We start from the raw sequence: 27,802 nt of genomic DNA on the forward strand, positions 1-27,802 counted from the left end.
AGGCACATGCTGAACACCGAAAATAAAGGCAGGCAGACTGTAAAGATATTTGGCACAACTGCTCCCGAAATTGCGGTAGGTGCAATGTAGGGGCATTACCCCTTTGCAACCCTGTATACATTTACACATTATGTTCGCTTAAGGTGGTCATACACGTAGCCATAACGATCTTTCGTGCGACCATTGGTTGTAGGAAAGATCGTTCTTACCCTCCATTGACATTCAGGGCTGAATTGTCAGATATGGAGGTAGAAACAATAGAAATTCTACCTCCTTCTGCCGATTCAGCCCTAAACGAACTAAGATCCAAATCTTTTAACCTGCCCAATCGACGAGACGACTGATATCCACAGCCTTTGCCTTACACGCACTGGATATTGTAAGAAACAAGTTTTCATACGATAATATTGGTATGGCCAGCTTTAGTCTGTACATTTTGAAAATGTTGTATGTATGTAAAAAAGTGTGAAAATTAAAAAGTAATGCTAGAAAGTATGATATTTAATTTAAGAGGCAATGCTCTGGCATGTTCGTATGATGAAATATCTTTGCAGCCTAAATCTAATCCTAGTTTTACTTAGTTAATTCAAGGATGCCTTTCTGATGTTGTACACTAATCAGTGGTGGAAGGGTGGAACAAATAAACAATTAAAGGCGGCTAACCACAAACACACCTGGCTGTTTTCTACTAAGTGATGTAGAGAGCACAATATTGTTGTGGTTAAAGCCAATGTAAGCTGTCAGCCGAACATGTACAGATGCAAAAATGAAAAAAACAAATAAACTGACAAGTAGTTATTATACACAGTCCAGAGCTACATTAACAATTCCTGTTGTCACCTTTTGATTAGTTCTGCATCTACTATATTCTCCACAAGGTTCCCTTAACCTTGTATCAGAGGTCTAAAATTGTAAAGGGTTGTTGGTTCTGTCTTCCATAATGTGTTAATTACACAGTCAACCAGCAGGGACATTGGTTGTAGGATCCAAATGCAGGGCAGGCAGGAATGTTTTTTTTTTTATCTCTTAAATGCTTTCAGTTTTATGGGAAATATTATAGAACAAGGCATTCTAACTGTGGCCTGCAGAGGTTTTGGTTCCCTCCACTGGCCTACAGCCTTGTCCAAGGATTTATAGACTTCAGTCTGCTATTTCCTTCTGCCCTATTCTTGTTTTGCTTTCCTCTAGCCACTGCCTACTTCCTTTATACTTGTTCCCTATCCCTGAAACCACTTCAAACCTCAACTGATATGTCTTAATCCAGTAGTTATTTGGAAAACATTTCCAACCCTTTCCAGACAGTTCCGTAAAACACAGTTTATTATTTTTAGGTTTACAGCAGGTAAAATCAAAGACCTTGGACCAGTCCTTTTGGAACTCATGAAACTCATTGTTTGAAAAATCAGATGCTTGTGACTGCTACAGACCTGGTATAACTGGATAGACAAAATATATCAAAAACACTGAAATCTATGATTGTGGAGTGGTGGCCATCTATATGTTTTCATAAAATGAGATCAGTTTTCTCTATGTTGTAAAGTCTGCAAACTGCTACTGTATGTAGATCATAGTATTCTATCGTAGTACCATCAACTAGCCGATCTGACCCTCGCCCTGATGGGACTTTTAAACCTATCCAATAGATATCTGGCCCTGGTCTAGTTACATGTAATTATTTTATAATCCTAATTTATAGGTTATGTTGGACACTTATTATTATTTATTTATTTATTATGTGGTGCAAAAAACAGCATCAAAAGTCAGCACAACGCTGGGCTTTAAAGGTCCCCATACACGGGCCGACTATAGCTGCCGATATCGGTCCCTTGGACCGATTTGGCAGCTAATCGGCCCGTGTATGGGGGAGAGCAGAGCGGCCTGGCCGACCGATATCTGGCCTGAAATTGGCCAGATCTCGATCGGCCAGGTTAGAAAATCCGGTCAGATCGGGGACCGCATCGGCTCGTTGATGCGGTCCCCGATCCGACTGCCCCATTGCCGCCCACATAATCCGATCGTTTGGCCCCAGGGCCAAACGATCGGATTATTTTTTTTTTTACCTAAATGCTCCCCGATATCGCCCACCCGTAGGTGGGGATATCGGGGGAAGATCCGCTCGCTTGGCGACATCGCCAAGCGAGCGGATCTGCTAGTGTATGGCCACCTTAACACTTAAAAACAACTTAATTTGTAGGTGTTTTTTCTCACAATGACTTTCACCAGAACTTACTTACACAAGGTCTAAAGCAGTGTAAAATAACAGCATCAAATCTGGCATTTAGATGGCTTAAAATGAAACAGACCTTGATAAATTTGGCATTTATTTTGCACAGTGTTTTTTGGCAAATTTTGTTTTACACAGCATAATAAATAGGCCTCTACTATAGAGAGAGACCTTTCTTCCAACAGAATTCCTGCTCTCTCTGCTTCTGTTTTATATACTATATCTAGCCTTTAGTCAAAAATATATCCATATTTCCATAAGATTTAAAGTGGTTTTTTTGTATTGTTTATCCATTTATCTGAAAAATGATCTGAAAATGTAGATGCCATGGCTATGAAGTTACCAGCATTGTCCCAAGTTGCCCAATCTAATCAATGCTATGTGGTTTTTCTTGCACCATACAAGCTATGTGCCTCTGTCTAAGTCTCATGTAATGCTCAGTCTTGCCAGTCTCCAATACAGCCCAGTGGCTGTATCTCACAAAACAAATAATACAGGTTAGCTGTATCTCACAAAACAAATAATGCAGGTTACCGTAAGGGTTGGTTTTACACTTGTCATAAATTACCAAGAATTTCTCTGTCTAGTGCTCAGAAATAATACTTAACCCATTTTGTAACAGGGTTCACATGATAAGGCACTGACCATTTCCTCCTCCGCTGTCACCCTGTGTTGCAAGGTGCTCTGTTTAATGCACAGGAGTGAAGGTTTATTGACTCTTTGTGGTTAGAATCTAAGCCAAAATATTTTTACATGTAGGTCTGCTTTTTCCACCTTTTAATTCAGTGGGTCAAAAACAAAATGTCATTGGATTGCTAAATGTCTTATATTTTCATTATATATACTTATGTACTAAATGGCTCCAAGTAATTACTTATACAATACAATGAATATTAAGATTTAAAAATCTAAAACATATGTTTGACATTGATCATCTCTCCAGGGGCACCAATTCAAGCATGTTTAAAAATATTTTTCTAATTACATGTGTAATATTTCTTTAACCAGTCAACTTTAATGTTTCAGTTTTGTTTTTTTTTTTAAAGCCTTTCCTCCTTTGAGAATCATTGCTGTGTTCCAAGAATTGCTGCACTTTACTGCAAGGCCTATGGAGTCGGGGCTAGTTCCCTTGCTACTCTTACAAGTAACCTCCTTTGTAGGATCCCAGAAATCCCACTGCAGTCATGTAATTCTCAAGGCTACAAGGCTGTATAACGTAAATGCAAATTATAGCTAAAATTCAACCAAATTTTCCTGCAAAGGCACAAAAAGAGGCAATTGATCAAGGTACATTTCCTGGCCCCTGTTTTATTAGTAATGTATTCTGTGAAAGTTCATATATTTCCAAAACCAGGGTTCCAAGATAGAAATGTACAGTGGAGGAAATAATTATTTGACCCCTCACTGATTTTGTAAGTTTGTCCAATGACAAAGAAATGAAAAGTCTCAGAACAGTATCATTTCAATGGTAGGTTTATTTTAACAGTGGCAGATAGCACATCAAAAGGAAAATCGAAAAAATAACTTTAAATAAAAGATAGCAACTGATTTGCATTTCATTGAGTGAAATAAGTTTTTGAACCCTCTTACAAAAAAAGACTTAATACTTAGTGGAAAAACCCTTGTTTGCATGCACAGAGGTCAAACGTTTCTTGTAATTGATGACCAAGTTTGCGCACATTTTAGGAGGAATGTTGGTCCACTCCTCTTTGCAGATCATCTCTAAATCCCTAAGGTTTCGAGGCTGTCTCTGTGCAACTCTGAGCTTGAGCTCCCTCCATAGGTTTTCTATTGGATTAAGGTCCGGAGACTGACTAGGCCACTCCATGACCTTAATGTGCTTCTTCTTGAGCCACTCCTTTGTTGCCTTTGCTGTAGGTTTTGGGTCATTGTCGTGCTGTAACACCCATCCACGACCCATTTTCAGTTTCCTGGCAGAGGGAAGGAGGTTGTCGTTCAGGATTTCACGATACATGGCTCCGTCCATTTTCCCGTTAATGCGAATAAGTTGTCCTGTGCCCTTAGCAGAAAAACACCCCCAAAGCAAAATGTTTCCACCCCCATGCTTGACGGTGGGGACGGTGTTTTGGGGGTCATAGGCAGCATTTTTCTTCCTCCAAACACAGCGAGTTGAGTTAATGCCAAAGAGCTCTATTTTGGTCTCATCAGACCACAGCACCTTCTCCCAGTCACTCACAGAATCATTCAGGTGTTCATTGGCAAACTTCAGACGGGCCTGCACATGTGCCTTCTTGAGCAGGGGGACCTTGCGAGCCCTGCAGGATTTTAATCCATTGCGGTGTAATGTGTTTCCAATGGTTTTCTTGGTGACTGTGGTCCCTGCTAATTTGAGGTCATTAACTAACTCCTCCCGAGTAGTTCTGGGATGCTTTTTCACCTTTCTCAGAATCATTGACACCCCACGAGGTGAGATCTTGCGTGGAGCCCCAGAGCGAGGTCGATTGATGGTCATTTTGTGCTCCTTCCATTTTCGAACAATCGCACCAACAGTTGTCACCTTCTCTCCCAGCTTCTTGCTAATGGTTTTGTAGCCCATTCCAGCCTTGTGCAGGTCTACAATTTTGTCTCTGACATCCTTGGACAGCTCTTTGCTCTTTCACATGTTGGAGAGTTTGGAGTCTGCTTGATTGATTGATTCTGTGGACAGGTGTCTTTTATACAGGTGACTAGTTAAGACAGGTGTCCTTAATGAGGTTGACTAATTGAGTAGAAGTGTCTAACCACTCTGTGGGAGCCAGAACTATTAATGGTTGGTAGGGGTTCAAAAACTTATTTCACTCAATGAAATGCAAATCAGTTGCTATCTTTTATTTAAAGTTATTTTTTCGATTTTCCTTTTGATGTGCTATCTGCCACTGTTAAAATAAACCTACCATTGAAATGATACTGTTCTGAGACTTTTAATTTCTTTGTCATTGGACAAACTTACAAAATCAGTGAGGGGTCAAATAATTATTTCCTCCACTGTAGGTACTTGTATCTATACAGGCTCCTTGGAGAGAGACAATGTCCTCTTTAACATGCTCTGACACAAGGGAACCTTGAAATTACCATAAACCCGGACCTGGATTACAGGGTTTCCTTATATGGGGGGTGGGTACACATTACCCCTTTATAAAACATTCTAGTACTATGTAATAACATAGCTGCAGGAATCAGACATACGGATTACAGATATAGGATCTGTTAACCGGATAACCAGTTATCCAGAAAGTTCCGAATTACGGAAGGTGGAGTCCAATAACTCCATTATAAACAAATAATTCTAATTTCCTTTTTCTCTGTAATAATAAAACAGTACCTTGTACTTGATCCCAACTAAGATATAATTAATCCTTATTTGGGGCAAAACAACCTTATTGGGTTTATTAAACATTTAAATGATTTTTAGCAGACTTAGGGTATGGAGATCCAAATAACAGAAAGATCCCTATCTGGAAAACTCCAAGTCCCGAGCATTCTGGGTAATAGGTCCCATACCTGTCGTCACGATTACGCCACTTCAGACGCACGTGACTTTAGGCGTGGCTGTCTAGAGGGTCCCCTGCTCAGTCTCACACACCTGACACCTAGGTCAGACTAGCATCACAGCACCCCAAAGACCAACCAACGCTCACAAACTCAAACACAACTTGCTGCCACCACTCTCATACTTCTTATACTGGCGATGAGAGATGCCAAGCACACTGGTAGGGAAAGGGTTAATGTAAAGAACCAACACACACACTCTCCTTACCAGCAGTCAAAGGGTTAATCAGCACACAGCATACAGAGGGCTAAGGCACACAACACAGTTAGGTACGTTTTAGAGCATCAAGGACAAACTTATTAAATTTTATATTTAATATTATAAAAAGTATAACAGTGCAAGTTTAAAACAAGATGTTACAAAAAAGGACATACGGTAAAACAAGTACAAACAGTTTTAAAATAAAAGGGAAAAATACAGAAGTCCTATACTATACCAAGTAAAGTCCTTCTAGTCCTGGAGGCAAGGGGAAACCACAGGATAAACTTCCAATAGAAATTGGTTCTCCACAGAATATCAGCGTATAGTCAGAAGAGCTGACTATTTATCCCAGTTTGCAGGGGATCAGGTAACTGGACACTCCCCCTCCCTCAGGAATGCAAGGGGTGTCACCATTAGCAGGACACAGTGCGAGTTTTATGGCCTCCTGTGTATGGACTGAGTGTATGGGACTGGTCCAATGATACCAATGTCCATAACTCCTTGTGGGAACATAATAGAAAGATGAAATTAGCTTCATCAATTCTAAATGATCCCACCGGTCCCATACAGACTAAACATCACTACTGTGTGACCTGCCCCTGCCCAGATACTCCTATCTGACAAACCGAGTACCCAAATCTAGTCATGTTTGGACTTGTATGAACGGCCGTAGTAAATTACACATATACTCAGGTTTTGGTACCTCTAGTATAAATGGTATGGGTTCTGGGACAATAAATGTTTGTGAGTTTGGGTTATGGTGTGACCTCCACATCACCTATGATGGGTCCCAATGTGAACTCTAATTCACCCCCATGTGGGCTTTCACTCCCCCACATGGCATGGCTCTTATCAGCCAGGGATTAGAGTTGGGCATTCCAGGATGTGAGGCCTTTACACATGGCTGGTTCCAGACCCTAGTGACCAGAGGCCTGAGGAAGATTTTTGTGATACCTTGGCCTGCTTGATTAACCCTTACAGGCCTATCTCATGACACCTGTACTTTGTATCAGTGCAGAGGGAATTCTTTTGAACAAGCAATCTTTATCAATGAATAAGCAAAAACATTTCTATTCAACCAAATTAATTAAGGAAAGATTAAATAGCATTGTTAAGGTGCCCATACACGTTAAGATTCGCTCGCTTGGCAAGATTGCCACCTACAGGTGGGCGATATCGGGGAGCGTGTAGGCTAATTCGATCGTATTATATTGGCGGCAATGGGGCAGTCGGTTCAGGGACCGCATCAACGAGCTGATGCGGTCCCCGATCCAACTAGGTTTTCTGGCCAGATATTTGAACCTCATTCAAATAAATTCTTATTTTTTCTCAGATGGCAAGAAGACTCAAGTATTTATTAAAAATAACTAAAATGGTTACTAAATTATATAGGAGACCACAGCACTTAATATATTAAAGTGTGTTGCCTCACCCAGAGGAAGTCCTAGTAAAAGTATACCTGTTAGGATGAATTGCTGTATTGTACTAATCATTTAATACATTTTGAAAAGGGATTACAGTCTTACCATTTCAAAGCACCACTGGATTTGATATAAGACTCACTTCAGGCAACAATTAAGTTGGATGATGCTAGTTAACTGCAAGTATTAAATGATTGTCTGCAGAATGTGTAATTGCAAGGTTCCAGCCCATAGGAGAATTAAAATCATGTTTAATAGAAAGTTAAATATTCATTGCAATTTGCTTATTTACACTCACCAAGTATGGGCTTTATTAAGTGGGATTTAGGATTTGGGATACTTGGGACCTGGATTTCTGCAGATAGGTAATTATTTATCATTTTAATTGGCATGTTTTAAAAAGTTACATGGTAACCTTTCTGAAATGAAACAACAAACATGGCGTTATGGTGATATGTTTATTAGCCAAGATCATTCAGAATATTTCAGTTTCTTTTTCAATGTACAGTGACGTTATAAGAATTCATGACCAGGCGTCATCCAGCACTTGCACGCCTAACTACTCAATTCAAATGTGCAATGATCTCATAGTTGAAAATAATGGCCATAGCTTTATTAAAGGAACAGTAACACCAAAAAATGAAAGTGTTTTAAAGTAATTAAAATATAATGTTCAGTTGCCCTGCGCTGGTAAAACTGGTAAGTTTGCAACAGAAACGCTACTATAGTTTATATAAATGAGCTGCTGTGTCAACACGGGGGCAGCCATTGAAGCTGGGAAAAAGGAGAAAAGGCACAGGCACATAGCAGATAACAGATAAGCTTTGTAGAATATAATGGGGTTTTATCTGTTATCTGCTAAGTAACCTGTGCCTTTTCTCCTGTAAATGGCTGCCCCCGTGGCTACACAGAAGCTTTATTTATATAAACTATAGTAGTCTTTCTAAGGAAAGCACACCAGTTGTACCAGTACAGGGCAACATTACATTATATAGTAATTACTTTTATACACTTTCATTTTTTGGTGTTACTGTTCCTTTAAAGTTACAACCAAACATCAACACATTTTAAATGAACACAGATAAGCAATTCATAACAATAATACAAGTAGAAAGCATATCAAACACTCTCTCTCCCCGTCAGTCTGCCCTTGCTACAACAGGCAATATTAGATATATCTAATATCTAGTCACCACTCTCCAAGCAGAGGATCAGAGAATACCCACCGCCTATCCGGACCCTCTACTGCCCACCTTTGCCAGTCAACCATCTTTAGGGCCAACCAGCATAGGACCCACTGAACTGTAAATACCAAATAGCAGAAATGTACTTCACCAAATTTACCTAATTCATCCCCAAAACCCTAACTAGCTAACTAATGACTAATGTACCCCCCAACCTCCAAGGCCACATGAGTGACACCAAGAAAACAAAAAAACCTAAAATAAAATGGCGTAAGCCATCCCACCGGCGATTTACATACTCGCCGGTGGGATGTTATTCCGGGGAGATTAGTCACCTGTGACAAGGGAGATTTGTTGCGGGCGACTAGTCTTCCAGTGTGCCACAGCCCTTACTGAGCACAATGGTGGATAGCTACACATGCCTATGACCTAACTATATGTCCCCTCCACCACAAACCCCCCCTTAACTTCAAACCTATTATCAATGCTGAATTAGGTCATGCAACCCATCCTAGACCATGCTGCTATACGGGGTTCTTATATATTTCTAAGGGTGCAAAATTGTGCACCTTTTATGGACAATGGACATGCTGGATCATGCAGCGCATTCATCATCATCATTTATTTATATAGCGCCAGCAAATTACACAGCACTTCACAATAAACTTAAACAGGGATCTTAAATAGTTTAACAAACTAGAAGGGAAACTGTACGATAGTTTGCAGGGAAGCTGGGATCAAGGGAAAGTTTTTCGAAGATGGGAGTGATTAATGCTTGTTTATATGACTAAGGAAAAGAACCAGTAGAAAGTGAGAGGTTAAAAAGGTGGGTAGGTGCAGGGCTGAGTGTATCAGAAAATGGGTGATGGAGGTGAGAAGGTAATGGGGTCGAGGTAGCGGGTTGTGGGGTTTGAGCAGGCTGACGTTTGGTAAGTTCATCTAATGTTGCAGGGGAGAAAGTTTAAAGCGGATGTAAGTGAGTTGCAAGGTAATTTGAGATTGTCATCAAATGGTATGCTCTGTCTAATAAGGTCAATTTTGTCCTTAAAGAAATGAGCGAGGGCTTGGGCAGTTACAGTAACGATGCGGAGGGGGGCACAGTAGCGAGTTAAATGTGGCAAACAATGCTGTGGTTTAGAGGACAGAGTGGAGATTAAAGAAGATAAGTATTGTTTAGCTGAGTGTATCAGAAACTGGATGAAGGAGATGCATTCAGATAAACCAAAACAAAATTGCTGATTTCTTGTTACTACCTACATCTAAGGTAGTAAAAGTCCTTTTTCCCAGGCAAAGAAGGATCAGGAGAGGCATACTATGAGGCAGGGCAGTGTACAAATGTTTGTTTCAGGTTTAAGCAACCCATTCAGTTAACAGAAAACATATGAGCATAACTTGTATGCAAAGAAACTTCCCCTGTATATCTGCATTCTTATATAGCAGAGGGTTTCCTAAAGCCAGCAGATGTATTTTCTGCTACAGACAGAAAAATATAAGTATGACCAGTTCTGTTTCAGACATGCAAATCGAGTGCTTTCATAGAGGAATCAATATAGCAAATAGGCATGGAAGAAAATATGAAAAATAATAAAAGATCAGTGCCTTCCATAAGAGCAATGGCAAACTTCATATCCAGGTCTTTATGGGCAATCTCCTTTTGTACCATCTTTCCATATAGAAGTGTGTGATATGGTGTGATATGCAATCCTTGATATGGTTAACCCTTAGTCCATGGAGAAGCCCTCTTTATTATTAGCTGCTCCCAATCTCAAAGCCTAACAGGCTGTAGCTGGATGGAAGGGGGGAGGTGTTTAAACAGAGGGCTTCGTAGCGGACTGCTACTCGCATTGACAGTATTAATTGAGTATACATATACAATTGTACGACAAAAATATTTATACACATTCTGCATACAACATATATCCTCTTTTTACTATAGAGTGGTATTGCAAAAGACAGCATAAGTATGGTTTCTATTTTCCAGAATGCTTGCTTTCTGATATGGATGTATTTCTGTAATTTGTATTACCTTATTAAAAACATGGATTTATGCAGTACAAGGTACTGTTTTAGTACTACAGAGAAATAAGAACATAAGAAGTGTTTGCAATGCATTGTGGGTTATATAGTTCCTGCATGCTGTATGTAAGCTGTGGAGAAGTTGTTACAGTTTGTAACATCAATGTTTTAGGCCCTCTTCCCCTGCCAACATTTCAAATAATGCAGAAAGAGTAACCGTTTTGCAGTTGTATTTCAGCATATAAAATGGCATTTACTCATACTTTTGAAGGAACAGATTGCAGCGATAGGTATATTAGGGCAGTGTTTTTCAACCTTTTTTGGGCAAAGGCACACTTGTTTCATCAAAAAAATCACGAGGCACACCACCATTAGAAAATGTTAAAAAATTTAACTCTGTGCCCAGCAGCAGTGCCCCCCTAGTACATTGGTGCCCAGCAGCAGTGCCCCCCTAGTACATTGGTGCCAAGAGCAGTGCCCCCCTAGTACATTGGTGCCCAGCAGCAGTGCCCCCCTAGTACATTGGTGCCAAGAGCAGTGCCCCCCTAGTACATTGGTGCCCAGCAGCAGTGCCCCCCTAGTACATTGGTGCCAAGAGCCAGCCCCCCTAGTACATTGGTGCCCAGCAGCAGTGCCCCCCTAGTACATTGGTGCCAAGAGCCAGCCCCCCTAGTACATTGGTGCCCAGCAGCAGTGCCCCCTAGTACATTGGTGCCAAGAGCCAGCCCCCCTAGTACATTGGTGCCCAGCAGCAGTGCCCCCCTAGTACATTGGTGCCAAGAGCAGTGCCCCCCTAGTACATTGGTGCCAAGAGCAGTGCCCCCCTAGTACATTGGTGCCAAGAGCAGTGCCCCCCTAGTACATTGGTGCCAAGAGCAGTGCCCCCTAGTACATTGGTGCCCAGCAGCAGTGCCCCCCAGTACATTGGTGCCCAGCAGCAGTGCCCCCCAGTACATTGGTGCCAAGAGCCAGCCCCAAATTAAGGCATATAATCAAATAAAATCCAGCAAAGGTTTTACAAAGTTATAAAACAGATGGAGCAATAGGACAGCAGGTTGCCAGAGCAGGCCCATACTATTCTGTGCAGTATGCATGGCGCTGTGAAAAGACATAAATACAGCATTAGCGGAGGAAATATTAACAGCCCGAATGCTATGGTTACCGGTTCAGTCTGACTGGCCGCTTCTTTGGATCACACAGCACAAAGAATTCCAGAATTGCCTCCATGCTCTTCGTCGTATTCATCTGTTCATCTGGCATATTGAAAAATCCCGCGCTCCGTGACTTCCTGACACCCGAGAGCCACGCCTCCCATCCCCACCACCTCCGCTCTATCAGCGACTGTACCACAGGGCCACGCCTCCCACCCCCTCCGATCTATCGGCGCCAGTCCCACAAAGCCACGCCTCCCAACCCTCCGCCTCCTATCCCCACCCCCTCCGCTCTATCGGCGCCAGTCCCACAAAGCCACGCCTCCCAACCCTCCGCCTCCTATCCCCACCCCCTCCGCTCTATCGGCGCCTGTATCGCAAGGCCACGCCCTAAGCTCCGCTTGCTTAAAATAAGTTACGCCCGCCCTTGCCTTGACTGCTTAGTAAGCCTGATCCCGCCAACTTTCTAAGCCACACCTCTAGGTATCTTTGAAAGTAAAAATTGCGGCCCTGCCTACGGCACACCAGGTAACATCTCGCGGAACAGCGGTTGAAAAACGCTGTATTAGGGGTTTCTGTGTTGTGTGAGGCTCTTTAACAAATTAAGGCTTGGAAGCCGGAGTTCCACATTAAATATCAGTCTTTGGTGCTCTTCTGTTTTTTAAAACCTCTCTGCTGCCACGTGTAGTACAAGACTGGTACTGCACAGAATATTTCAATACTTTACAAGCAAATTTCAGCACAAACAACAATCAAATAAAGCAGATTGAGGGCAATGGCAGTTCCACATTGCTGCTGATTGCTTTTTGTGCCCATAAAGTGAAACTTCTGGAAATGGGATAACTATTTAGTTCTGTTAAAGCAAACTTCTACCAGTGGTGAAAGGGTTATATATTACAGCGCTTTGGGTCCAACGGGAGAAAAGCGCTTTACAAATGTTTGTTGTTGTTGTTGTACAGCAGGCTATAGGAGAGACCAAAAGAGGAAAAAAAAATCCTCCTTCGATACTAGAGTGCTTTTATGATCTCATGAAAGGCATACAACATATAGATGCAACATTTCTTTTTTTAAATGTTTTATTTTTTAAGACTTCCATGTAGATTTATTGGTTTCTAAAAGGTCCAGCAGGCAGTTTGTATCACAAACATTCATTCGCACTCTCTGCAAATGCCCAGATACTTATTTGGAATGCTGCCCCAAGACACAGGGTACGCAAACATGGGTGCTGTGGGACTCTTAATTTACACTCTAATTATGTAAGAAGGCGCTACTTATAAATGGCTAAGAGAGACTTAAATGATAGGAAGACACCCAACACAAACATGGTTTAGAAAGTTCAAAGCGCAGGCTTGTTCTAGGCATAGATTAAGAACAAACCCATTTCACGATCAGTGAAATTGTGACTACCCCAGCATCCTCTGAACAGGGTTATTTATAGGATCCACTCTTTCATGTGGTAGAGTGATGTGGATTTTACAAGAGTGATTTTAATGGGTTTCATATGGCTGAGTCAAAGAACAACTCATTTCTATGAGAAAAAAAAAAATACAGTCTAACAAAAATAAAATTAAAAAAAAAATTAAAGAGAGAAGCCTTGCCCTTAAAATGGAGTTGGATGATGCGTACTGAAATTTCAAAGACAACGTCTTGCTTAATTATTCCTTTAACCAGTGAATTAAACGAGTAGTTCACTAGCTCATGGACATAAAGCAGAAAATACATTGTATAGGGTTCTTGCACATAGAAATCAGCACAAATAGGCACTTACAACAAACTATATTAGCCGTCAAAAAGATGCCAGATGCCAATAAACACCAATAGATGCCCAAGTCAGCAATGGCATCTACTTCAGGGTGAGTATTGGCCCGTAAATGAACACATGAGCCTTTCAGGCTATGACCTGCCCCTATGTAAACATTAGCCTTAAATATAATCATGATATTTTTTATAAAGCCTTACTTATTAAGAGGATTTCAGGGATGATCTGGCCAAATGGTTTTACTGGTATTCAGTTTTAGAGGCGTGAGGTGAACCCCCCTACAGCAGGAACCTCTTATATACAACTTAATGGCCACCCTCTAATATTAGAAATGTATAACATGCAGACATCACCTCTTCAATGAAACAGATTTCTAACTGGATCTATATCTTGAATGATATACTAAAATACATATAAAATATTACATAATTTCAGTTTTGGGTTGTCTATTTCATGTAACACAGCAAAGTGACTTCAAAAACACTGCTAGCAAGAAGAAAAAAATAGATAAAGAGGTTATCTGGACATATTGCATTTGAATACATTCATACATTCGATTCGATACATAGATTTATCTCACCATATAGTACAGTCCCATTCCTATGGAATTTTTAAGGCATATATATCAATGGGTGTAAATTAAGCATAGGCATACTCTAATAATGCCTTTAAGAGGGGACTGGATGATTTCTTGAACAAGCCTTATATACAAGGCTATTGTGGTACTAAAGTATATAGTTTACCCGAGTATAATAGCTAGGTTTGTATGTATCAGTATGTGCACTTGGGTGCATTGGAAGGGGTTGAACCTGATGGTCTTTTTTCAACCCAACTTAACTATGTAACTTGGCAGTGTTTTGAATGAAAGTTAGAAGATAAAAAAGGGCCTGAATAAAAAGATAGTAATAAAAAGTTACAATAACAGTACAATTGTAGTCTCACAAAGTTTTTATATGCTGGTATAATCGCCAGACATCATTTTAAACTGAATGTTGGAAAAAGGCTGGAGAGAGGCAAATACAGATATGGTATCACTTATCTAGAACCCCTAATGTAGAAAGCTCAGAATTACAGGAATTAAAGTCCTTTTTCTCTGTAATAAAGGCAGAACCTTATACTTATAAGGTAACTAAGCTTCAAAAATAATTTGAAGCTTCCAAATAATGGGAAAAAACCTTATCCAGAAACCCACAGGTCCCAAGCATTCTGCAGACCTTATACTTGCAATTTAAAAAAATATTAAAATATAAAAATAAAAATTAAAGACGACCAATTCAAATGTTGCTAAAACAGGGCTTCCTGTAACATACTTAAATGAACTGTAACAAAAAAAAAGTGTTTTAAAATATTTAAAATATAATGTACTGTTGCCCTGTACTGGTAAACGGTCTGTGTCTGCTTCCAAAGCACTACGATAGTTTATATAAATAACCTGCTTGTGTAGCCATGGGGGCAGCCATTTAAGCTGGAATAAAGGAGAAAAGGCACAGGTTACATAGCAGATAACAGATACACACATGGATGACCACCACTGTACCTATGAAATTAATCAGCAGGATCATTTGGTACAATAGCAAGAAAGTGTGGCATATGCATCTGCAGGCCAACTCCGTCTTCACCTATAAATGGCCTTTATTTTCATTTTTAGGGCCAAATAAAAAAATGAGCATAAATGATTTAGATCATTTTGGTTAATCGACTTGATCTTAAACTTGTTTTCAAGTGGCACACAATTATGGTTTGGTCAGATCTTGACCAAACGTAAGGTTTGGAGTACAGAAAGATCCCTTATTGGGAAAACCCCCAGGTACCAATCATTCTGGATAAGAGGTCCCATACCTGTAGTATGAAAAAGTTAAGTAGGAGTATGATACAGGTATGGAACCCATTATCCAGAATGCTCGGGACCAAGAGTATTACGGATAAGAGGTCTTTCCATAATTTGGATCTCCATACCTTAAGTCTACTAAAAAATTAATGAAACCCAATAGGATTGTTTTGCCTCCAATAAGCATTATTTATATCTTAGTTGGCATCAATACAAAGTACTGTTTTATTTCTAAAGAGAAAAAGGGAATCATTTTTAAAAATTAGAATTATTTGCTTATAATGGAGTCTATGGGAGACGGGCATTCTGTAATTCTGAGCTTTCTGGATAACGGGTTTCCGGATAAGGGATCCCATACCTGTACAATACAGTATCCATTTAAGGTAGCAACCAGAAACTGTTGCTAAATTCTCATGTTTAAACATGTCAACAAAATCAGAAACCGTCTGTTTTGAGGATAGCACATTGACCTTTAGTGTTTTATTATTTTTCAGTGGGTTAACAGGATTTAAGAATGTTTTCATTCTGAAATGAGTCAAACATGATGTGTGGCTTTCAACACTCACACTGTCCTTTTAATGTGTGCCACATCCCCGAATCTTTGTTTGCCTTCAAATATGGAAAGCTAACTGAAAACCGCAGCAGTAATAAAATGTAATATATCACTGAATGTGTAGGAATAGTTAAGGAGGAAAGGATTCCCAGGGGTTATTATTTGTTCACATATATGTGCCCCATTTCAAATTTGAAGGTCCGTGGTATTTACTGAGAGAATTCTGCTTGTCTGAATACAAAACAAAAGCTTTATAAGTGGGATGGTATTGAAAAGGATGTTTCACCCACCCGTGCCAAATAGACATCAAAAGCTTCCACATAGATGCTTTCAAAATCAGCTGTGGAACCGATGCTGTGCTTTCATTCGGGTGCTCATAATTCTGCTCATTAACGCCTTGCAAAAATTCAAAAGATCACTAGCAACCAGACTGTAAAATTATCCTGGAGGATTTAAAATGCTATTATTAACATAATATCTAAGTCAAATTTCGAGGCAGATCTTGGTTTTTCAATTTTTCCTTACTAGGATCAAACAGGGTCAGACTGTGCTGGCGGAACACAAGGAAAAAACGCAGTGGGCCCTGCCGACTCAGTTCCTGCCGAGCTTTTGCCACCCGACCCCTGATCTTGGGCAAATGTAAATAAAACTATGTGATGCAAGGGGGGTTGGGGCTCCCCAGTAGACCCCAGACATACTGGGATCAAGTATGCTGCAACCAAATCTCACAGCACATGATGTAGCATGTCTGTAGGGATGAGCCAAATCACAGAACATAGGTTTACAATATATCTTTAACTCCCCTGACATCCTTTAGCAAGTGCAGAATCTACCTTTGGTACCTTGTTATTCATCTACGACAGGACTGTCCAGCTGGAGGTTGGATGTGGCCCTCCAAATGATTACGGCCCCCAGTCTGCTCAAAGGGTTCACAGATTTCATTGTATAACATCATAATATCTGATGACATTATCATTTTAACATAATCCAGTCCATGCTATATGAGAATAATATGTCACCACATATTATAAACTGACCATTACGACCAATGGCTTAAAAGCCACATGTTGCTCAGCAATCTTGATGTTACTCCCAATGGCTTCAAAACAGGGACTCAAGGCAAGTCTTGCAAGCAAAAAGTTACTATGTGTACTATCAAACGTGGGCTAAAACAGCATAGACATGGCAGCCAACTGGCACTAAGCATTTTCTACATTTGAATTTGGATTACAGCTACAAAAGTTTGGGGACCCCTGATCTACACAATTGTGCTGCACTGTAAGTGATTACCTAGTGCTAATTCAAGAAACGTAACAGTCAGAGATGACAGCGACCTCAGTGGGTACATGACTGAGGCTACATGCCCTCTGAACCAATGTCAGAATTGCCCAATAAAGCTTCAGCAGGCTAATCAGTCAGTTCAGGATGTGAACTGATGCTTCATCTACAAAACTATCATATATTATGTCAATAAATTCTTCATTTTTTTATGGTTGTCCAGTTATTTAGAGTTTTGTTCAGCAGCTCTCCAGTTTGGTATTTTAGATGCTATCTGGGCTGCTATGGTGCTGTTTACTCAAGCAACCAGGCAGTTGTTTGAATAAGAGTTAGGAATATGAATAGAGGAGGGCCTAAATAGAAAGATAAGTAATAAAACATAACAACAACAATAAATTTGTAGCCTCACAAAGTAAGTATTTAATCTTTACATTAGTGTTTGGACTCTAACATAATCTGTCAGACTAAGTAGTTAATTACGTAAAAGTAAAAAGTAAAAACAGAAAAATTCGTCACAAACCTAATTTTGAACTCAAGGGTGTGGTATTTAGCATTGAATGATTGACTTCAAAATAGGCATTGCAGGATTTATGTCAATTGCTCTTCACATTTGCACAGAAAACACTATTTTCCACTGTTATAGGCTAGTTTTTTAATACAGAGTGACATTTATCGATTCAAAATATGAAAGAAAATCTTGAATTTTTATTTAATTTGTTTTCATTACAAAAAAAAAAGACAAACATTCTCTTTTGTTAAGAATCCTTTCATATTTATGAAGAAAAGTGCAAGTAAGAGAAATGTAAATTATAACAGCAAGGATACAGAAAATAAAATTTTTATCTGCATCTTACACACCAGCAAAATATTTATAATACAGAGCTTCTCAGCCATGAAACCCACATTACCAAAAACATGGCTATTTTTGACTGCATTTATTTTGATGGATAAAAACACAACCACATTAACTTTTATCAGCAAAGTTAGCAAGAGGTTGCAAGGCTTTGGGATCCAGAAGGTCCATTAACAGAATGGTTTTTCTAAAGGCAAAATAAAACTACAAATGCAAGAAGAACAATTATGAACTAACTAGATCTAGAGACACCAGTCCAAACTTTATAGTGTAAGAATGTGGCTTAGCCTTTTGAGACATGTTCTAGGGCAGTTTTACATTGTAAAGACAATCATTGTTTGAATACATAGTGTAACTTGATTGGTCTACATATTGTAACCGCAAATGAATCTGAACTTGAAGCTGAATAAGTAAATATTACAGCTCCTTTTATCTAAAAAGCCTTAAGAATAACATTTTTAGAAAAGAAAGAAAATTCCTTGAAGCCTAACTTCAACTATGCATAACTGAGATTTAACACTGTTTACAGTGGGTTAAAAGCCTCAGGTAGGTAGAGCTATGAAATATAAAAACAGTAATTCACCCAGTTTTTTTTTCTTTTTTATAGAACGTGACAAAAACCAACAACATTTTGAAAGCTGGGGATTGGTATACTAATCCTGACAGCTACTTAACATGGGCGTGTATGAAACCATACTGGTGGCAAAACCACCAAAAAAAAAATATCTAGGAAAACTACAGGTCCCACGCATTCCAGATAATAGATCATATACCTGTATTATTATCCAGGTAGCTCTGGCTGCAATGACCTTGCACAACCAGACGTAGCAGCTATGCGTAATGTACTGGAAGTTACTGCTAAAAAGGTATATAAAACACATAAAAGACACACTTTTTAGTTTCTGTGTACATTTTAAGATGTGCTTACTTCATGATTACTGGGCTTCAAAATAGGCCCTGGCATTTCAAATACACAAAGGCACAAACAACCCACTAAATAGTAACTGTCTCTGGAATCTAACAGCACCAACCCTCCCATGCTCCCATAATCTCTATAATATTACTACCTTCTACTTTAGTCCTGCTTAGTATAAAATAGTCTAGTCTAAAAATTAGCCAGGTAAAAACTTGTTTGGCCTGATCATGCTATAACTAAGACCTTTGACAAATGGCTCATAGGGGATTCTGGGCAGTAAAATCAGCCATTTATTTAATTCCGTGACCATGTAGGCTGATGGCCCACAGAGTGAGTTAGTCACTCATGCAAAGTTGGCTGCAGGAGACATCTTTGTGTGACTTTGGAGAGCCGAAACGATGTGCAGGCCTTTCTACCAGCAACTTTCTACTGTGAAAAGGCATCTTCTACTGTGAAAAGCGGTTAGTCGCCCACAGTAGCAGATCTATCACGGATGACTAACTTGTTCCGTAGGCCATCAGCCTTAGTCCTTGGTGGACCAGACTTGCATGACCACTGGATTCAGTATTTTGAAAGTGATTTAGTGGGTTGATAACTGCATATCTATATTTTGGCTTACAGCCTATAAAGTCCTCTTTTCATGTGTTGAAAAAATAAAGCAATAGTTTAGCTCTAGCAATAAAATATTCAAGATCACTCAGCTCCCACTGTACAAGTAGGGATCTATTATCCAGAAACCTATTATCCAAAAAGCTTTAAATTATGGAAGGGACATCTCCCATAATTAATCAAATGATTCAGATTTTTAGATTTAATTTCTTTTTTCTCTGTAATAATAAAACAGTACCTTGTACTTGACACCAACTTGATACCAACTAAGATATAATTAATCCTTACTGGAGGCAAAACCCAATGCAATTGGGTTTATTTAATAATAAATGATTTTTAGCAGACCTAAGGTATAATGATCCAAATTACAGAAAGATACCTTATCTGGAAAACCCCAGGTCCCAAGCATTCTGGATAATAGATCCAATACATGTACTTCTGTTTTCATCTACTCTTTACATTTATCCAATGTCCATGTCATGTGTCTCAATTACGGTTGCCACTTTTTTTCCTCCAATGTACTGGCCTTTGGGTTGGGGGAGCAGATAGTGGGCATTACATGGGGTGGAAAAATGGGTGGATTGGGTGGGGAAATGGGCAGAGTATAGGTGGGTCTGGCCTTATAAGGGGTAATCTGTCAACAGAGAGGGGTTTGTAAGGTATTACAAATTTACTGGCCCTAGCTGGTGATTTACTCATTTGGCTGGTTGAATACCAGCCAGCTGGTAACCCTATTACCAATTAAGTTTGATAACAGATTATTTTGCAACCCACTCCCAACACTATAAAAATGTTTCATTATATACATAGAAATATATAATGTAAGAAAGGTGCATTGTGCCAGGAAATCAAAAGGATGATTTGACTCTCTGGACACAATACATTGTAACAATGAAAACAAATAAGAGACACATTTTTAGATATTTGATTTTTATATTGACTTACTTATTGGTTGGTTGATCAATACAAGTACAAAAGTGGTTAAAGCTATTTAGAGCCCAATATACCTGCAAAAAGTAGTCCTAGAATGAGAAATGTTTTAAATTTGCAAAGGATAAGCAAAAGCAATGCTGTAATCTAATAAATTACATTTTTATCTAGTTATGTACAGGATCTAATATACTATTGAAACCTGGGCCTTTCCATAATGTAGAAAACAATATACTAAAACCATATTAAGGGATAAAAAAAACGCAATAGGGTTGTTTTCTGTAAGTGTGGATTTTTTACTAGATTAACTGAACCTCAATAATACCATCTTATCATTAAAGAGAAAAAAAAACAAATGATACAGTTATCAGTTATTAGTTTAAATAGGACATTAGGGGACATGCCATTGGTGAAACTTCTTTTAAAATTTATATCAAAGTTTGCACAAATATTAAAGTCAATGCAACATAATAGACATCACTTAGCTAGTTCATTTTTTTCAGGCAGGAAATATATTTCTCTTAAAGACCTAGTGTAAAATATATTGCCATTTTAATCATCATAGAAGTTAGTCGAGCAAGAAGAGTTCATTTAAGGAAGACGAATAGTGTGCTACCCATACTTTCCACCGTATGTTATGTGAAAGGCCACATGTGTTTTATAATATATTCCACATGCCGCTTATTATCATTTCAACTACCAAACTCATTGTAATTAAACTGAACAAGGAAAAGTAAGGTTTCCACTACTTCTATATACAATAGCAATATAGATCTACAAGAGAATCTAGGTATTACAGCATAATTCGAGAAAACACAATTTTCTATTGAATTTCTATAGAAAGTTCAGACTTCTGGAGTGGGTGGATAACAAATGTCATTAAAAACATCAACATCCTCCCCAGCCAAAACTGGCATGGCAAGAGTCTGGATGGCTGATACATAACAGAATTATTACCCTCCTGAGAGTTAGACCCATCACTGTCCCAGCCTGGGAATAGAAAATTCTCTCATCTCATATCAATGTAGTTCTAAGGGAAAGTACCTCAATGGGCTACTTACAGGGAATTACCATCCCAGCTAGATCTTCTCTCTACTTTACGTCATGTCACCTCTCTCATTGTTTCTCTTCTCATACCTCTATTATGTTCAGCTTCAAAACTTTAAACTCAGTGATGTTAAAAAAAAAAAAAAATCTCAGTAAAACATCTCTATTAAATTTTGGGTTGGGAACTGATTTTAGAATAAATATAGGTCCACTTTAAAATAAAAACAATGAGAAGTACTCTACTTTGTTGAACATTATAAAGGGTTGTTCGCAAACACTTTTTCAGGTGTTTTCATATACAGGCGTGGTACTAGTTATCCAGAATGCTCAAGACCTGAGGTCTCCGTAATTTTTATCTCCATATTTTAAGTCTACTAAAAAAGCATTTGAATATTAAATAAACCCAGTAATGATTGTTTTGCCTCCAATAAGGATTATTTATATTTATCATGGGATCAAGTACACCGTACTTTTATTATTAGAGAAAAAGGAAACCTTTTAAAAAAATGTAAATAATTGTTTAAAATTGAGTCTGTGGGAGATGGCCTTCCCATAATTTGGAGTTTTTTTGGATAATGGATCCTATACCTGTAGTAGACTATTTCTATCTGGCAAGGCCAGATATAAGAAATGTACCAACTAATGTAGCAAATTAAAACAGTTTAAAAAGCAATGACCCCCCTCACACACACACATATCATAGCTGCTCCAGAGACACCGGAGGTGGGGACAAATGAAACTTTAGGGTGAAGACACAGAGAGCTACTAGTAGAAGCTACTTTTTCACGGCTACAAAATGCCAGAAAATACCCTGCCATAGACAACACTGAGAATTGCCTCTGCTAAAACACATGTAGAGACTGTTATCAGTATATGATCAGCATTGTCTATTTTAGTAGCCACGACAAGTAGCTGCTACTAGTAGCTCTGTGTGTCTTCACCCTTAATATTAGAAAAACATCTTTATTTACAGTATACTCTCTCTTTGGAAGGTAACCAACACTTTTAAGGTAGACGCTTGAAAAATCATGTTCTGAGGAAACTGTTTTATCATTACTATTAAATCGATATAGCTACAGAACAAAAACAACTTGTTTGTTTTATAACTTTAGGTATGTAAAATACATGACATAATATAAAGGTAAAGCATTTCCTACAGTTAGACATCACTAAAGACACTGCACATCTGAGGATTTTGACCTTACATGAGCTTACATATTTCTGCAAATTACAGTTCAGTAATAAATAGGTAAAACTCACCAGTGCTGACACAGATCCGTTGGAAAGGTAGGGATCCGATAACATAAGGAATGGGTAGCTGGGATATCCAGATCCTTTGTACATACCTTCGTCTTGGTGCTTAACACCTAAAAGTGCAAAGAATTACTAATGTGCATACAGAAAATTGAACTAAAAACCTTTATAATATGAAAATATTTTGCTTTAAAATCCCTTATTGCATCCATATTAAACATATTCTCATCAATAAATTGTCAGCTTAAAAGCTTTCCTTATCGAACCAATGTCTAGACACCCAGCTTTTGTTCTTGATAAAATTGGACTTATCTTTGCACTTCAAACGTGATTTATTTCAGCTTCGTTTACCCTATGATCGCAGGCAAAGCGATGACTAATGCCACAAGGTGTCACTTCAAGGCAAAAACAAAGTGGTCGGCCAGAGAAACTAATCAAAACACAGGTACAGTACGACGCCGTTCTTGTTCTGTTGGCTCCACTCTTGAGGTGAAAGTTTTCCGACAGCATATTTTCCCCTGTGGTATTTTAGTACCACTCCCCTGACCCAACAAACAACACTTGCAGAGGAAATGCCACTGATGTGGTGCGCAAGCACAAATAATATTTTCTGAGCACAAACAAAACTTTAGCAGCTATAATGACTGGGAAGGACATGCAATTGGTGCAAAGATGTGCAAATTCATTTATGCATCCTATAAAATCATATACTATGGCTGACAACAATAGAACAGACGTGTTAAAGGAAATTGTTGGTGCTCCAGATGCTGCAGAACATCCCTAAAATAATAGTGGGGTGCTAAGAGTTGTAGTTTTAGAAAAGTTAAAGGCTACTTTATTCCTACACAATTAGGGAGCTCTCTCAAAGTAAGCGAAGGGGTACAGTGCTTGCAGATTTGAAGCTGCATCCGGTACATATAATTTGCTTGCCAAAAGGAGTTATACTTGGTACAGTTTTTACCCAAAGAATAAAAATGTAGATATAAGAACTGAGCTTGGTGGCTTCTCCAGCAAGAAAGATAACGAGATTTTTAAATATCCTTATCCTCCAATACTTGGGCAAGAACTCCTTTTGTACTTTTTGATTTCTAGGCCTGTAGAAATGGATGCTCCCTTTCTGGCCTACATCACTTGATAAAGGGCAAGAAAAACTCAATTCACTGGGTGTGCCATTATGTTAGAAACTCAACATTAATTGTAATCTCTAATGCTAAGGCCCGTGGAAAAAAGTAGAGCAGTGCCAATACATTTTACTTACCTTTCCTAGGCATTGAGACTTAGATTCAAGCATGGGCAGTAGAGTGAAATCAGAAAATGTTATTCTACTGTCTAAAGGTGGCCATGCAGGGGGCAATAAAAGCTGGCAATTCAGCTGCTTATTGGTCCATGTATGGGGCCCTCTGACAAGCCTGACTGACCAATATATGGCTGCAAATTGGCCATATTGATCTGAGCAGGTATAAAAATCCTGAGCTCAATATCACCCCCCTAAAGGCAGGCATATGATGGTAAGATCTGCTTCTTTGGCTAAGTCACTAAATTAGTGTCTCTATAATTGTACAGCTAGCTACAACTACTCTGTGCTAGGTACACCTGGAAAGGTAACAGTGAATCTGGCTTTCCTTGTCCTTTAAAATGGGCTGGAAAAAAATGACTTTATAGGAGAAATAATTATATATACCTTAAATCTATTTTGTAGATCTAAATGTGCACACAGTTAGCACTGCCTCCCTGCCTTGGTTTCCATACAAACCAGGGCATTAGTTACATGGCGCTACTATGGCTTCCCATCAGCTTCTGACAAGACAGATATCAGTGGAAACTGCATCAGTGTAGGGCTGTGTAATATGTTGGCGCCAATCACATAAAGAATGCTAAATATATTAAAATAGTCAAATGTGTGCACACACACATCAAATTTAAAGTGCCAAGCGTTGCTAGGGTACCCAACCCAGAGCACTGTTGAGAGTAGATGTAATTAATGTGTCTTTTTGTTACTTTAGTTAATGAATAAACTGGTAAGTAAGGGTCAAGTAGCCTAGAGAACATGATAAGTCACTTATACCACAGAGCATGCAATCTAATTGCTACATGGACTGCATAACCAGCAAACTGTCTTTGTTTCCCCAGCACTACAACTCCCAGAGCCCTCTACTACACCGCTTTGTTCCCAGGGGATGCAGTGGTTCTAGCTTAGCTAAGGGATGGAATTATGCAAGAGTATCCTATTGTGACTAGAACAAGCCTATAAAACATGTCTTTTTAAGGCCCATCCATAACGTGCCCACAGGTGCCAGGAATAAGTCTCTCCTGAACTCCTGTGAAGTAAAGCGCCCTCCCAGCCTGGCCAATCTATCCCAGAATCGCGGATTCGTGCGTAAAGAAGGACGAGGCGGAGGGGGTATCTCGTTAATGGAACTTACCATCTTCCATGTGATCTGTGAGTTTGTCCTGATACACTAGCTGGGCATCCTGTGTGCGCCTCATCGCCTGTGAAAAGAGCAGGGATTGAGCAGTTGTGCAGCATGGCACCCCCCACCTATGTACCCCCGAAACTTCAGACACCCCCCAAAAGTAAGTTGGCCCTTACCTCGGGATGACTCTCCGGGACACGGGGATGCGAGCTGACTTCGGACTCGTTTACGAGCGATGACTTCAGATCTGCCAGATCCCTCTCGGTAAAGGCGCTTTCCCGTATCTTTTCTTCCTGGTCCCCTTCGTCCTTGAAGGAAATCATTTCATCGCTGGCCCCCAAGTCATCTTCGCCGGCGCTGTTCATTTGGGGCATTTCTGTGAGTTACCCCTGCCGGGGCTACAGGGAGGGAGAGGGCTAGCGCTGAGGGTGGCAGTGCAAAGGGAACGGCTGTGGAATCGCGGAGCTCACAGCCAGAGCATTGAAAAAGTTCTGTGGGTGTCCGTACGGGGGGCTGGGGAAGTTGTGCTGGGGGGCTGAGTGGCTGAGTGGCAGGGCGAGTGAAAGTGATGGAATGGCAGGAGCCGGCCAGAGAGCGATGCACTGAGCGCGGTGCCTGTGACCGTGTGAGGGAAGGGAAGGCACAAGCACATCAAAGCGCACCTCCTGCTGATTGTGAGCACTGGGGGCTGAGCATTCACAGCAGCGCCGGCTTCTTAAAGTCACAGCGACTTCATTATTCTGCCTCTACTATGGCTGCCCCTACTATCGCTGCCCCTACTATCACTGCCCTTACTTTCGCTGCCAGTACTATCACTGCCCCTACTATCGCTGCCCCTACTATCACTGCCCATACTTTTGCTGCCAGTACTATCACTGCCCCTACTATCACTGCCCCTACTATCGCTGCCCCTACTATCGCTGCCCCTACTATCGCTGCCCCTACTATCACTGCCCATACTTTTGCTGCCAGTACTATCCCTGCCCCTACTATCGCTGCCCCTACTATGGCTGCCCCTACTATGGCTGCCCGTACTATGGCTGCCCGTACTATGGCTGCCCGTACTATGGCTGCCCGTACTATGGCTGCCCGTACTATGGCTGCCCGTACTATGGCTGCCCCTACTATGGCTGCCCCTACTATGGCTGCCCCTACTATCGCTGCCCCTACTATCGCTGCCCCTACTATGACTGCCCCTACTATCGCTGCCCTTACTTTCGCTGCTAGTACAATCGCTGCCCCTACTATCGCTGCCCCTACTATCTCTGCCCCTACTATCACTGCCCATACTTTTGCTGCCAGTACTATCCCTGCCCCTACTATCCCTGCCCCTACTATCCCTGCCCCTACTATCGCTGCCCCTACTATCGCTGCCCCTACTATCGCTGCCCTACTATCGCTGCCTCTACTATCACTGCCCATACTTTTGCTGCCAGTACTATCCCTGCCCCTACTATCCCTGCCCCTACTATCCCTGCCCCTACTATCCCTGCCCCTACTATCGCTGCCCCTACTATCGCTGCCCCTACTATCGCTGCCCCTACTGTGACTGCCCGTACTGTGACTGCCCGTACTGTGACTGCCCGTACTGTGACTGCCCGTACTGTGACTGCCCGTACTGTGACTGCCCGTACTATGGCTGCCCGTACTATGGCTGCCCCTACTATCGCTGCCCCTACTATCACTGCCCTTACTTTCGCTGCCCCTACTATCGCTGCCCCTACTATCGCTGCCCCTACTATCGCTGCCCCTACTATCGCTGCCCCTACTATCGCTGCCCCTACTATCGCTGCCCCTACTATCGCTGCCCCTACTATCACTGCCCGTACTATGACTGCCCTTACTTTTGCTGCCAGTACTATCACTGCCCATACTATCACTGCCTCTACTATCACTGCCCCTACTATCGCTGCCCTTACTTTCGCTGCCAGTACTATCACTGCCCCTACTATCGCTGCCCCTACTATCGCTGCCCCTACTATCGCTGCCCCTACTATCGCTGCCCCTACTATCGCTGCCCCTACTATCGCTGCCCCTACTATCGCTGCCCCTACTATCGCTGCCCCTACTATCACTGCCCCTACTATCACTGCCCCTACTTCCGCTGCCTCTACTATTACTGCCTCTACTATTACTGCCTCTACTATCACTGCCCGTACTTTCACTGCTAGTACTTTCGCTGCCAGTACTATCGCTGCCTCTACTATCGCTGCCTCTACTATCACTGCCCGTACTATCACTGCGCATACTTTCGCTGCCAGTACTATCACTGCCTCTACTATCACTGCCCCTACTATCACTGCCCTTACTTTCGCTGCCAGTACTATCACTGCCTCTACTATCACTGCCCATACTTTCGCTGCCTCTACTATCGCTACCCCTACTATCACTGCCCATACTTTCACTGCCCATACTTTCGCTGCCCATACTTTCGCTGCCCGTACTATCACTGCCCGTACTATCACTGCCCGTACTATCACTGCCCGTACTATCGCTGCCCGTACTATATCACTGACAAAGGGGTTGTTTTGCCCCGAAACGTTGCACTTCCGTAATAAAGTATCTAAAGGGCTAGTCCCAGTTGTAGCTCCTGAGTGCCGTTGCTTTCTTCTAT

The 27,802-nt window shown here is 40.7% G+C and overlaps 1 protein-coding gene across 7 annotated transcripts in view; it reads right to left on the reverse strand.

The window, feature by feature from the left end:
- The window catches only part of tcf7 (transcription factor 7), a 77,014-nt gene extending 51,010 nt beyond the window's left edge, over window positions 1-26,004 (reverse strand). For 3 of the 7 annotated variants that reach the window (XM_031897795.1, XM_031897798.1, XM_031897797.1), the window contains exons 1-3: window positions 25,365-26,003; window positions 25,198-25,264; window positions 22,781-22,887 (exon numbers count right to left, since the gene is read on the reverse strand). In XM_031897795.1, coding sequence (XP_031753655.1) covers window positions 22,781-22,887; window positions 25,198-25,264; window positions 25,365-25,562 — 372 coding nt within the window. In that variant the 5' untranslated portion in view covers window positions 25,563-26,003. 7 annotated transcript variants of the gene reach the window in all.
- Between the last annotated feature and the right edge of the window lie 1,798 nt (window positions 26,005-27,802).

Source organism: Xenopus tropicalis, chromosome 3, assembly GCF_000004195.4.
Source record: "Xenopus tropicalis strain Nigerian chromosome 3, UCB_Xtro_10.0, whole genome shotgun sequence".
NCBI lineage: Eukaryota > Metazoa > Chordata > Amphibia > Anura > Pipidae > Xenopus > Xenopus tropicalis.